We start from the raw sequence: 13,691 nt of genomic DNA on the forward strand, positions 1-13,691 counted from the left end.
TCAGGATGCCATACTTGTCTCTGTGTATCAGAGCCTTGAGAATGATGAACCGTCCATATTCTTCCTTCATTTGATCTATAACGTGAAATGGGAAGTTCCTCTGCTTTTGGAGTTGAAGGAGGAGAAGAATACTCTATTGTAGCCCCCCTCCCCCCCCGCCCACTGTAACTTCAGATGTTCCCTATCAGTTAAATGTGTCTCTTGCAACAGAACGATATCAACCCTTCTTAAAATTTGAAAGTACCTTTTTCCTTTTAATGGGGGAGTGGCTCCTCCTTATATTTCAGGTGCACCATCTGAACAGATTGCTTGCCATGACCACACACTAAAGCCTGTAGTTCCCGAGCTGAAGAAGCCCATTCAATGTGCGGCGAGTGGAAAAAAAAACAGACTTTATCAAATCTAAAAACAATTCCGACAACACTACTAGAACTAAGAAACTAACCACTACTCCTAACTTGAACAAATAACCACAAAAACCACAAATCTCCAGAGATCTCTCCCCTCGCCCATAGGGGGCATTCACTCCCAACCTTACGGCCGTCCTGGCACCTTCCAGTTAAGGCCGTGCCCCAAACCCAGGCAATGGGGAAAAAAAACGTTATTCACACTCTTGCAAGTTAACAATGGACGCCCTCTCCTCCCCCCTCCATATTTCAATCCCACACATATTTACAGCAAAGAAGTAACCATCCTTCACAGAGAAAAACAGAACCAAAAAATAACAGATAACAGCCAAATGGATATCATGTGAAACAAACCAGATTTTACACCAAAGCAATACGAAGCCGATAAGATCCAAGACCATGAAAGGGAAAAGAACAAAGAAAGAGAAGGTAACAAAAAATTATGCAATTTTCTGCACACATCTTTTCCTCTTTCCCTCTCGGTCCAAGTCTATTATTTCAGTGAGTTTACAAATTTGTTTGCTTTTTCCACCGATTCAAAGTTATAGACAGATCCACCATAATTAAAACATAGTATTGCTGGGGTCCTCAGAGAATATTGAATATTTAAGTTTCTTAATTTTTTTTCTTAACATCATCAAAAGTCGTCTTCTTATTATGGCCCAGAAATGTCTTGAAAATACATTATCCATGAACCTTTATATACCAGAGCCTGTAGATCTTTTCCCAGTCTTCTAGATGTTTCTATTAGTAATTGCTTTTCTTTATAGTGCTGGAGTCACACTAGGACCTGGTCAGGCCGCTGATCTGTGCATCATGATCTGGTTGGCCTGCTCCACACTCACAAGGCCTGACTCGATCTACAGCCCCAGCAACTCTGGGAGCCACCTCGCAAGGAACTCAGCCAGGTTCTCGCCCTCCTCATGTTCTAGAAGACCCATGGCCCGATAGATGTTTTCTCCGACCTCGATTTTCGAATGTGGCGACCTTTTCCAGCAAGGCCTGAACCTGGCCTTCCAAGGTTTGGACCCGCCCCTCAGAGTTCTCTGTTGGGGTCTCCAAGGCTGCGGTCCTTTGCTCAAATGCTTCCATGCATCAATCCAATGCCCAAAACTCCTGCTGATGCTTTGTCAGCATTGCAGTAATTGGTTCGAGCGCCGGTTAGATTTTTTTCACGGAGCTTTGCAAACTCCGTGACTAGGTGCTGCTGCCCCACCGAGCTTAAAGACGTCACCATGGCAGTTGAAGCAATGGCTGTGCCAGACACAGCAGGGAATGCTCTGCCTGTTGCACTCCCCTAGCTCCCTTTCCTTTAGTCATCTTCATTTCGACTCCAGAGCTTCCAAATCCAAATTTAAAGGGTTTGAGGTGCTCTGCCTGCCTTAAACTGAAAATTTTCCTTATGGGTGGCTAATGGAGGGAGGGAGAGGGGCAGGAGTCCACCCTGCCTTGGGTATGGCACAGAGCCCAGCACAGCAGACTTTTCAGACTGCCATCATCTTGAATCTCCAGTCTTTTTAGCTTAACACCTGCTCACTGTAATCTGAGGGAAATATGGAAGAACATAATTGCAAAGCAATTAGAGAACTGCAAGGATTATGGACTATAATGTGGAACATTTACTTAACCAATTATAGACTGGAATAGTCATGGAAAGGGCAAAGAGGGGCAGGAATTTCTATGTTGTGTTAAGGAGAATGAGAGCAAATACGTTGCTGGACGTAGTTCTTGGGAATATGGTGGACAGTGGTCATTGTAGCAAATGATTTGGGTTGGCTATAAAAAAGCGCAAGGAACAATTCAGGATCAGAATAACTAGCTCAGGCAAAGCCAACTTCAATGGGGGAAAGCATGGATCCTGCCTCGATTTAAATTGTAATCAAAGGGGGAGGCTCAAAACTATAACTGAATACTGGTTGGCTTTAAAGAAGGGAGTTCAAGTCCAGTCAAGATATATTCCCAAAAAGGGGAAGATAAACAATTCCAGAACTCACTGCATGGTGAAATTAGTAAAAACTGAACTGAAGCATGGCAGAATAGTGGTTCAGTGGTTAGCAGTGCTGCCTCACAATGCCAAGGACCCAGGTTCGATTCCGCATATGACTGTCTGTCTGTGTGGACTCCCCATGTCTGTGTGGGTTTCCTCCCAGATTCCAAAGATATGTGTTAGGTGGATTGGCTATACTAAATTGCCCTGTAGGGTGTGGAGGCTAGGTGGGTTAATCTTGGACAATGTAATTTATAGAGACAGAGTAGGGGATTGGGCCTAGTTGGAATGCTCTTCAGAGAGTTGGTATGGGCCAAATGGCCTGCTTCCACAGTGCAGGAATTCTAAGCTTGTTTCGGTTAGATGTAGGCAGACGATAGAACCAGGCTAATTATAGATGGTTCAGAGGGGAATTGAGAAAGCAAGTAACATTTAACCTAGAAAAGGGGAATCCAACATCTTCTATGGCTATCTAAGGGTACTGAGGAATGGGCTAATTAGGGATTTCAAGGCAATTTGCACCTTTTTGAAGTAGGTGGTACAGCTGAGATATTTAATGAGTACATTTCATCTCTCTTTACTAAGGAGGAAAATGCTGTCTATGTCATGGTAAAAGAGGAGTTACTTCAGACAATTTGAAGGGATTAAAATTCATGAGGGGGTTATATCTATTTTTGAATCAACGTGTTCAGATTATACACCTCTGGAACAGGTGGGACTTGAACCCAGGCCCTCTGGCTCAAAGGCAAGAATTCTACCACTGCATCACAAGAGCTCTATTAGGAGATTGTAATAGCCTGTCAATACTCGACAGGATACTTCTGGCTGAAGCACATGCGGCCATGTTAGTTAAACAAACAGGAGGGTTACATCTGAAACGTTGACTTCTACACCTCCTGATGCTGCCGGGCTTGCTGTGTTCATCCAGCCTCCTGCTTGTCTCCTTCGGATTCCAGCATCTGCAGTTTTTTTTTGTCTCTTACCATGTTAGTGAGTTGACAGGACAATTTCCAATTTAATAAACAATGCTGAGCATTAGCTCTCCAATCTGGTAAAGTTAGAACTAAATGTCTAAATGGTTTCTCTGCAAATGGAAGATTCAAACACCAATACACATTTAATAATCATTTTAAAACAAGGTTTTGTATGTACTGTCAATGGAAATGCCAACAGATACAATAACAGGATTATGGAGATCGATTAATAGTTAAGATTTACCTCCACTGTCACAGTATAAAGGCTGGTCAGAATTAGTCATCCAGAAAAGGATCTTCTCTACTTAGAAATCTGGTAAGAGACACTAAAGAGACTGGCTGTTACTGTGTCACATGACACTTGATCAGGTTTCTCTGAGACAATCTACACGCACAGCAGTTCACCTTCAACAGTATTAGGAAAATACTTTGCTGATGACTGTAGGACAGGAGCAAAGCAGTCTTCACAGTTGTAGATGCCGTACAATGAGCTAGCTCCAGTGCAGACACAGCAAACCTGGTGTGTAAAATTTACCACAGTCAACTGAATTTATCAGAAATAGTGCTACGGTCCTTCAACAGTCATCAAAATGAATAGGGAAACTGCAGAAAATTTTCTGGACTCCAATCCGGAGTTTGCCAAGCAGTACTTTGAGAAAACACTTCGTCCAGAAACCGTGGCTCAAGTGATGTCGAGGACTGACATCGGTGCTGATATCTCAACTTTCAGGGAGATTGGTCAGGTGGAGGAAAGTGAAATTCTCTTTGAGCTTATCCGAGACATGCAGGAGAGCATAAACATGGAAAAGGTGGTGTTTAAAACTTTACGGAGGCTTAGTTCCCTGATCCATGCCGACCGTATGAGTCTGTTTATGTATCGGCAAAGAAATGGCACAGGAGAGTTGGCCACCAGGCTGTTCAATATTCACAAGGATGCTGTCATGGAAGATTGCTTTGTGCATCCAGACCATGAGATCGTTTTCCCATTGGACATGGGAATTGTAGGAAGTGTTGCACAGACCAAGAAAACTGTAAATATCCACAACGTCGCTGAGGTAAGTTTGTGAAAATGTTCACAAGGTAGATAATCAAAAGATCTTCAATTTCATAAAATATGGTTCAAAAGGTTGCTTGCTTTTGAAGGTTTTATTTTGTACTTTCCAAGATTTTACTTGCCAGAGCCAATTGATTCAATAGGATTATCCTGTTCAATGTGACAGGTGGAGTTAAGGTTTACCTTCACTAATTGTATATTTAAATTGTAGATTCTATATTTGAAGAGAATGAAATATCTTTAGAGACTGAATTCTATATATGTATTTACATGTAAAGGTGGAAATGAAGTGTTTAACACTAAAGATGGGAAATTATTATACGAGCATAGTTTAAATGTGCTGGCTGTAGTTTTAATACAAACTGTGGATGCTTAGCAACAGCTTCAACATGAAAATGTATCCTAATGCACTTCATGGAATATGGTTAGATAAAGCAAAACTGTCACTGGGCTAAAGATGGACATATTAGGACAGGGTGACCAAAAGCATTGTCAAAGTATAGATTTTAAGAAGCAGCAAAGAGTGAGAGAATCTTTTGAAGGGTATTTAGATTAGATTAGACTTACAGTGTGGAAACAGGCCCTTCGGCCCAACAAGTCCACACCGACCCGCCGAAGCGCAACCCACCCATACCCCTACATTTACCCCTTACCTAACACTATGGGCAATTTAGCTTGGCCAATTCACCTGACCCGCACATCTTTGTGACTGTGGGAGGAAACCGGAGCACCCAGAGGAAACCCACGCAGACACGGGGAGAACGTGCAAACTCCACACAGTCAGTCGCCTGAGTCGGGAATTGAACCCGGGTCTACAGGTGCTGTGAGGCAGCAGTGCTAACCACTGTGCCGCCCTCAAATTGTTGTATTCATTTGCGGGATACGGAAGTCACTAGTAAGGCTAACATTTATTACCCATCCTTAATTGTTGTTGAAGAAATGTATCACTTTACTGAATTTGACTGAAGCTTGTTATGTAACTTCGCAGAGCAGTTGAGAACCATGCAGGTCAGAAGTCACATATAAGGACATTAGCAAACAAGACGAGTTAATAACACTGTGGTATTTCCCTGGTTATTAGCATTAATACTGGCTTTATATTCTATATTTAACAAATTCTAACTGGAAGGCCACAGTTCCATGGTGATTGCTTTTGTCTCCCTTGTCAGTTTGAGAGTCTCTCTACCAATGTTGCCAGACCTGCTGAGTTTCTCCAGCATTCTGTGTTGATTGCTGATACAACCCAACCATCCAAGAGCATAGGATGTAGACCGCTGAAGGGCCACCTCCACTGGTGAGAGAAGAAAAAATTGGATTTACAAGAAGCTATGGTTGGTGGAACATGGAATTCTTGTAGTTTGCAAAGTCAAGGAGGAGAGAGGGGCAGGTGGATTTGAATATGAGGATGTGACAGTGATGCAATGGCAGCCAAAGCAGGTCAGCAAGGAAGAATGGGTGAACAGGACTTGGTGTGCTGGATGAGTTAGTACCACCTAAATGCCAAACTAAAACTCAAAAAAACTTTAGCACATCATTCACTAGTTAGTGACTTGCAGTTGCTTCGGATATACTACATTTGGGGTTAGCCATGACCTGACAAACAATAGTCATATTTAGTTCACTTTAACCTGTCAATTGCCATCTCACTCTCTGCTGTTTTTCACATATCTGATAACTAAGCCAATAGTAGAATGCAAAGTTTGAGATGATATTCCAACTCTTGTTTTCAAAGATGTGCTTGAAGATGATTTAAATCCTCTTGATGTAATCCTGTGACCTGGTTATCATATCTGAGATTACCTTTTCAGGTTAAATCTTATTAATTCAATTCAACTTGGGTATCTAAGCTTGACTCCTCTGAAGCAGCACACTTGTGAATGTGTGTAACAGTATACTGTGTGAACAACAGGAAAGAAAGACTTGCGTTTATTTGACTTTTCACAAACACCAACTGTTTCAAATGACTTTTACAGCTTATTAAGGAATATTTAAGGAAGACTTTTTGTGGACTCTAAGTTGAAATAATTTGGAACTTGACTGTGAAGATGTGCAAGTTGAGTTAATTCATGATTTCAAACGAAAGTTATATAAACACTTGAGGGGAAATTAATTTTCAGGTCTTCGGAAATAGTGTAAGGAAATGGGGCTGTCGGGATTACCTTACAGAAAGTTGGCATGCAGTTTATGGGCCAAAGTGCCTCCAGTGTTGTAATGACTTAAAACATTGCTTCAATTTGTTACAATCCTCATCTGGCCATTGACATTTAATTACAATACATAGTACATGTTGTGGTAAATTTCGGTCTCAATCAAATGAGAGCACGTTCCTTAATGATTTGCTACAATATAGATAAGGCCGAGAATAATAATTTGATAAGATTTGATTTGATTATCTCATTCAATTTTACATAAGTGAAGGTAATTTTCACTTCTAGTAGTGGCACAAAATAATCAGTAACAGATTGTAGAGTCACAGAATGTTATCACAGAGAAATTACCTTTTAGCTAATTGTATCTGTGCCAGATCTTTGAAAGAGTGATAGGTGGTAATGAAAAGGTAAAACTAGCCTCAGTGTATAATAGATGGCAGCAGACTTACCATCACCATGTGTATGCTTCAGCTGAAATGAAAGTTACCTTCTGGAAATGACCCAATAGAAAATATTCTGTATAGTCTAATCGTCCTGTTAAAGCAAATGATTTGGAGAGCTGTTTCATCTTTCAACAGATGAGTAAATTTTGAAGTTATTGTCCGTAGTGTGATTTTCTGTTCAGGTATTAACATGAAAAATTTCTAGAGGCAGTGAAAATACTCATTCTAAATGAATGAGTAATGACTGAGCATTGTAAGTAAGATCGTTTGTTGCAATCACATTGGCTGTGCTGTATTTCAGTGTACAGTTGACATTAATTATCTGAAGATTTGATGAATATTCTCTCATGAAATCAAGCTTTTGTGTATTTTCACAGTCAATACAACTGCGATACAAATATGTGTACACATAATTATCAATGCCTTTAATCTATGTAGACTTTTTTCAGATCCTAATATAATTCATGTACTGTCAACAAGAGTTTCATTTGTAGGGATGAATATTGGATTAATTTAGAATTTAATTTCCAAAAATTGAAGGCCCAAACTTTGCATCTATAATGAAAAATTGAAATCAGAATAGCAAATGGGAAAGTGGCAGATTTTGAGACACAAGCTTGCTTATTATTAGCTGCCTACACAAAATGACCATAAATGCTTGCACACTCAGCACAAGATTCCATTATTTCTGTTAATTACTTAGGTCATAGCACTTAGGCCATAATTATCTTCATTGCCCTTCTCTAGCTATCTTCTGAAAGCCAGAAGTGTCCTTATTAGGATCAAATGGTAAATACTTCAGGCAAGGCATTAGCAAGGTCTTATAGCTCAATTGGGATCTTTTACAATAAATATGACTCAGGAGCAAGTTCACTTTGACTTTGCGTTCTGTTACTTCACTTGGAGCTTTCAGAAGTGGGCAGTACTGACTCCTAAGACTCCCTTCCTGTCACATTAACCTTTGTCTATCCATGTTATAGTATATCTCTGGACAGTATTGTGACAGCATAGATTCAGTTCCCACATTGGCTGATGTTACCATGAAGATCCCACCTTCTCCAGCTCATCCCTTGCCAAAGGTATAGAGGTCCTCAGCAGTTGTCTCTCTGTCTCTAATAAGACAGCAGCCTATAGTCCGGCAAAACTATAACAACTTTACCTTTATATCCCTGAATGCTGTATAAATGTGTGTGCAACTGTAACTAGAATGTGAAGGAATGCAAAAAGAGAAGCAACATAAATAGCCATGTTTGTCTTCAAACAGTGCCATAATACTTTACACAGATCCTTTAATGCTTCTTAAATTGTATTAAACTGACACCTACTGCTTGATTAGCTTTGGCCTGCAGAATCCTAATGACTTAATCTACATCTTGTGTTACCCTGCTCAACATAGAATATATTTGTAATGTCCAGACGTTAGCACTGACCTCTGGCTTTTCCAAAATTTTCCTCTGAATAACAAATAATGTACACACATCCTTCTTGACTTTAGCTCTCAGAACAAACTGCTTGTCTAAATTTTTCTGCCATGCTTTGTCCATCTATATTTCTGACCAAATGATCGTACAAGTCCTATGTGTTTTTTTTAAATTTTAGTAGATAGAAGCTGTGTTCAGATATATTGTTCTTTCTAAATTCACTTCAGGTTGTCTAATATTTGGTTTTAATTAGTGTAGCTGCTTTCCCTCCCACTTTTCCTGGTTGAAATAACCTTTGTGTCTTAAATAAAGCAATAGTAACATTTTAAAGAAACTCTGTGCTTCCTGTCTTGCTTTGGTGAATTCTACCTTAATGAGCAGAACGGTCTTGTAGCCAAATATTGAAATCCATGATTCTGCTGTTTCAACTGGCCGCACTCTCTTCATCATAGAGTCACAGAGATGTACAACACGGAAACAGACTCTTTGGTCTAACTTCTTCATGCCAACCAGATATCCTAACACTTTAGTCCCATTTGCCAGCACTTGGCTCATATCCCTCTAAACCCTTCCTATTCACATACCCATCCAGATGTCTTTTAAATGCTGCAAATGTACCAGCCTCCACCACTTCCTCTGGCAGCTCATTCCATATACGCACCACACTCTGTGTGAAAAAGTTGTCCCTTGGGTTCCTTTTACATCTTTCCCCTCTTAGCCTAAACTATGCCCTCTGGTTATAGATTCCTCCCGCCACACACACACACACACACACACACACACACACTCCCTGGCCAGGGAAAAGACCTTATCTATTGACCATGCCCCTCATGATTTTATAACCCTCTATAAGTCACCCCTCAGCCTCTGATGCTCCGGGAAAACAGCCCCAGCACGTTCAGCCTCAACCCGAACAAAAGCCCTGTGTAACCAATTAAGTACTTCTGAAGGATGGCCTCTGTCATAACATAGGAAATGCAGCAATGAGGAGATAGTGAGGACTGCAGATGCTGAAGAAGTTAGAGTTGATAAAAGTGTGATGTTGGAAGAATTACAGCCGGTCAGGCAGGACCTGAGGAGCAGGTGAGTTGATGTATTGGGCTTAACTCTTCGTCAGGACTAATGAGAGTTGGGGTCATAGTAACAGCATGCATCCTGCAAGCTCCCATCAATAGCATTACTGTTGGTGTGTTTTACTGATGTTGGTTGAGGGTTACATACTGACCAAGACACCAGATCTTCAAAAATAGATGTAGGAGTTTTTTTGAAGATCCATCCAACAGGGTAGATGGAGGTTCTTGATTTAACACCTGATCCAAAGGCAGGGACTTGGAGAGTCAAGCACTCCCCCTGTTCTGCACAGTCTTGAATTCTTACTCACATCTATGGGTCCTACTGAAAAGAAATATCTCCAAGATTGGTTTAAGTTCAGTTCACTCTCTCAATCAGGGAGGCAGTAACATTGGGCCCAGTGTTCCAAGGAGAGAAAACAAAATGAATACAGATCCACATTTGACAGGAAATAATCTTGTGGTAGGAAACTTGTCAAAATTGATTGGTCTTACACATGAACATTGACCCAGAACATAAGCAACTCTCAAGATGCTCTGTATCTGTAGAGAATCATACCTCTTTCAGTTTCACTTGAAAGACGCCTGGCCTGCTGAGTGTTTCCACTGTTATTTTTATCTCTGGTTTCCAACATCTGCAATATTTCGTGTTTGAACTTATTTTGGTTGTTTCTCTCGGAATATGTACTTTACTGGCAAAGTTGTGTTTACAGTACAGCCCATCTCTCTATTTGTCCCTTGAGAAGGAGACAGTGCTCCTTCATTTTTAAAATGCTGCAACTTTGATTGCAGAGGGGTATTGGCTATTACTTGCCATTCAACCCAGGTAATACAGAGTATGAAGTTGCTGCGGAAAGGTATAACTAAAGACCCCTTCCAGCCCGGTTATAATCTCTTCCTTTCTCTTCTGTCAGACAAAAGTTACAAAAGCGTAAGCACACATACCAACAGGTTCAAGAATAGCTTCTACCCCACGGTTATTAGACTGTGGAATAAACCTCAAATTTCAAATCTAATGTTGATCTTACTTTTGTACACCTCCTGTACACCTGTAACCTTTTATGACTCGCTCTGTTTGATCACCCTATGATTTGTATGTCTTTGTATGTTATGATCTGCCCATACTGCATGCAACACAAATATTTTCACTGTACTTAGGTACATGTGACAATAATAAATCACATCAAACTTAGGATTAACTTTCACATCTAACTGTTTTGATGCATATTGCCTTGTTTGATTTTTTTAATACGGTGAGAGATTTAGAGAGGGCAGTTTCTTTTAAACCATTGTTCTATCATCAGTGGGAAAATCCTCAATCAGATTGTCAAAGTATGTCAGCATTGTCCATGTAACATACTGTGAAATTAATGCACGTGTTACAGGGCCAACTTCGCTTAGCTTACAATGTTGGCTGTCTGTGACTCAGGCTTCTTTACATAGCAAGGGTGGAGTGCCACCTTTTGTATTTCCCAAAACCAGTGCACCATTCCAATGCACAAAATCAAGGCTCTGTAGAGACATGGATTCTGCAGGAAGGCTCTCAAAGCAAGACCTTGAACTGCCTGTGAGTCAGAGATTGCTTGGATCTTCAAAATCACATAAACGGTCCTGGAACAACACTCAGCTTCAGCTTACTGGTGTCACTAACATTTGTTACACTGTCATTAACAACTGTGAAGTTCTTTGGGGGATTAATAAAGTTACTAAATGCTACACTTGTCCATCCATCAATTTATGCCAGCAAGTATTTTAGATTACAATTAGCATGCAATCATTTTAAGATCGCTCAATAGTCTCAATGGACCAATTGCTGAACTTCGAACTGTTGCTGAAGGATCATTGCTTGATAATCGTCAGTCCTGTCTGAATGATTCCTAGTTCCCTCAACCTTTCTTCATAACACATGTCCTCCATTCCAAACAGCATCCTGATAAGTCTCCTCTGCACCCTCTCTAAAGCTTCCGCATCCTTCCTATAATGAGGCGACCAGCGCTGAACACAATATGCCAAGTGTTGTCGAACCAGGGCTATATAAAGCTGCAATCAGCCTTAGGACTCTGAAACTTAATCCCCCTGCTAATGAAAGCCAGCACACCAAACGCCTTCTAACAACTCTATCAACTTGGGTGGCATCTTTGAAGGATCTATGGAAGTGGACCCCAAGATCCCTCTGTTTCTCCACACTGTCAAGATTCTTGCCTTTAACCCTATAATATGCATCCAAATTCAACCTTCCAAAATGAATCACTTCACACTTTTCCAGGTTGAATTCCATCTGCCAATTCTCAGCCCAGTTCTGCATCCTGTCAATGTCCCTTTGCAATCTACAACAGCCCTCCACACAGTCCACAACTCCACCAACCATTGTGTCATCAGCAAACTTACAAACCCACCCTTCCACTTCCTCATCTTAGTCATTTATAAAAGCCACAGAGCAGATGTCCCAGAACAGATCCCTGCAGAACACCACTGGTCACCGAGTTCCAGGTTGAATATGTTCCATCTTCGACCACCCTCTGCCTTCTATAGGCCAGCCAATTCTGTATCCAAACAGACAAATTTCTCTGTTTCCCATGCCTCCTTATTTTTTCAATGAGGCTACCATGGGGAACCTTATCAAACACCTCGCTGAAATCCATATGCACCACATCCACTGCTCTACCTTCATCAGTGTGTTTTGTTACATCCTCAAAAAATTCGATCAGGCTTGTGAAGCCTGACCTGCCCCTCAGAAAGCCATGCTGACTATCTTGAATCAAGCTATGCTTTTCCAAATAATCATAATCAAGTTAATTTTAAGTTGTAGGCAGTGAAGTATTTCATGAGTGTTGGATGGAGTGGTGAGTATTCCACCACCCATTCCAGCTTGAACCTTATAGGTAGTCGGGGGGTTTGAGGGTTTAGGAGGCAAATCACTGACCAAACATTAGCTTTTGCACTGCTCCTGTGGGAACAGTGTTGATACCCAGATCCAGTTAAGCCCAATTCAATACTCAAGGTATTGACAGTAGGACACTTGCCAACCATTGAAGAACAATAGGACATGGGCGGCTTTACCCTTTGTTTGAGCTGATTGCCATTTTCAAGCTGGATATCAGAAATTCTACCTGTCACATGTCAGGAGAAATGGTATGATGGGTTGAAGTTTACAGAGGAACCCATTAATTTGTAAAGTGTCAGCAAACTTGTAATTACCAATGTACAAAAGAGATCAATTTCTGTATTTGGATTTTAACAAAGATCAATATGGGCTATCTCATTATAGGAATATCCTATTTCCATAAATCACTTTTTCCCATGTGAATATTGTAGTATATCCCTTAGATAACCTTTTAAACTTTTCCCGTATTATCTGTTCATTTTTTCTTATCTGTACTAAAATGTTTTCTCATTTCAGTTTTTAGTTTTGATGAGCAGCGATAATCTCTATTTTTTGTGTTCTCAGTGCAGAGGTATTAAGTGTTCTAAGGCATGGTCTATTTTATTTGATAGTGGGGGCATGGTGTATCCATTTAGGATGTTTTCTGTGGCACAGTAGCTCAGTGGTTAGCATTGCTACCTCACAGTGCCATGGAGTCAGGTTCGATTCCAGCTTTGGGCAACTGTCTCTGTTTGCACATTCTGCCAATGTCTACATGGATTTCCTTCAGGCGCTCTGGTTTCCTCACACAGTCCAAAGATATACTGGTTAGGTGGATTGGCCATGCTAAATTGCCCTGTAGTATCCAGGGATGTACACACTAGGTGGATTAGCCACAGTAAAGGCAGGGTTACAGGGATAGGGTGGGATGCCTTTCAGAGGGTCCATGTGGACTTGAAGGGCCAAATGGCCTGCATCTACACTGTAGGGATTCTACGACTTATGATGTGCTGTATTTTGTTTGTTGGTGTGACCTGGGCACTGGAAACAATGACAGAAAATCCAGCCCTGTTGACCCTGCAAAATCCTTCTTACCAACATTCTAGGGCTAGTGTCAAATTGGGAGAGCTGTCTCCCAACAACAGCTTAACATTTATACTTATGGAGTCGTTCCTCACATACAATGTCCCAGAAAATGCCATTGCCATCTCTGTCCCTCTCGTAGGACAGAGGTGGCAGCACAGTGCTATGGGTGCGCTCAGGAGAGAATTGCCCTGGGACTCCTTAACATTGACTCTGGAACTCATGAAGTCTCATCACAT

At 41.0% G+C, this 13,691-nt stretch overlaps 1 protein-coding gene across 1 annotated transcript in view; it reads left to right on the forward strand.

Moving 5' to 3' along the window:
- Window positions 1-3,891: 3,891 nt before the first annotated feature.
- The window catches only part of LOC132833454 (rod cGMP-specific 3',5'-cyclic phosphodiesterase subunit beta-like), a 72,153-nt gene continuing 62,353 nt past the window's right edge, over window positions 3,892-13,691 (forward strand). The window contains exon 1 of the mRNA XM_060851763.1: window positions 3,892-4,423. Coding sequence (XP_060707746.1) covers window positions 3,959-4,423 — 465 coding nt within the window. The 5' untranslated portion in view covers window positions 3,892-3,958. The remainder of the gene's footprint in view (window positions 4,424-13,691) is intronic.

Source organism: Hemiscyllium ocellatum, chromosome 36 (genome assembly GCF_020745735.1).
Source record: "Hemiscyllium ocellatum isolate sHemOce1 chromosome 36, sHemOce1.pat.X.cur, whole genome shotgun sequence".
Classification (NCBI taxonomy): domain Eukaryota; kingdom Metazoa; phylum Chordata; class Chondrichthyes; order Orectolobiformes; family Hemiscylliidae; genus Hemiscyllium; species Hemiscyllium ocellatum.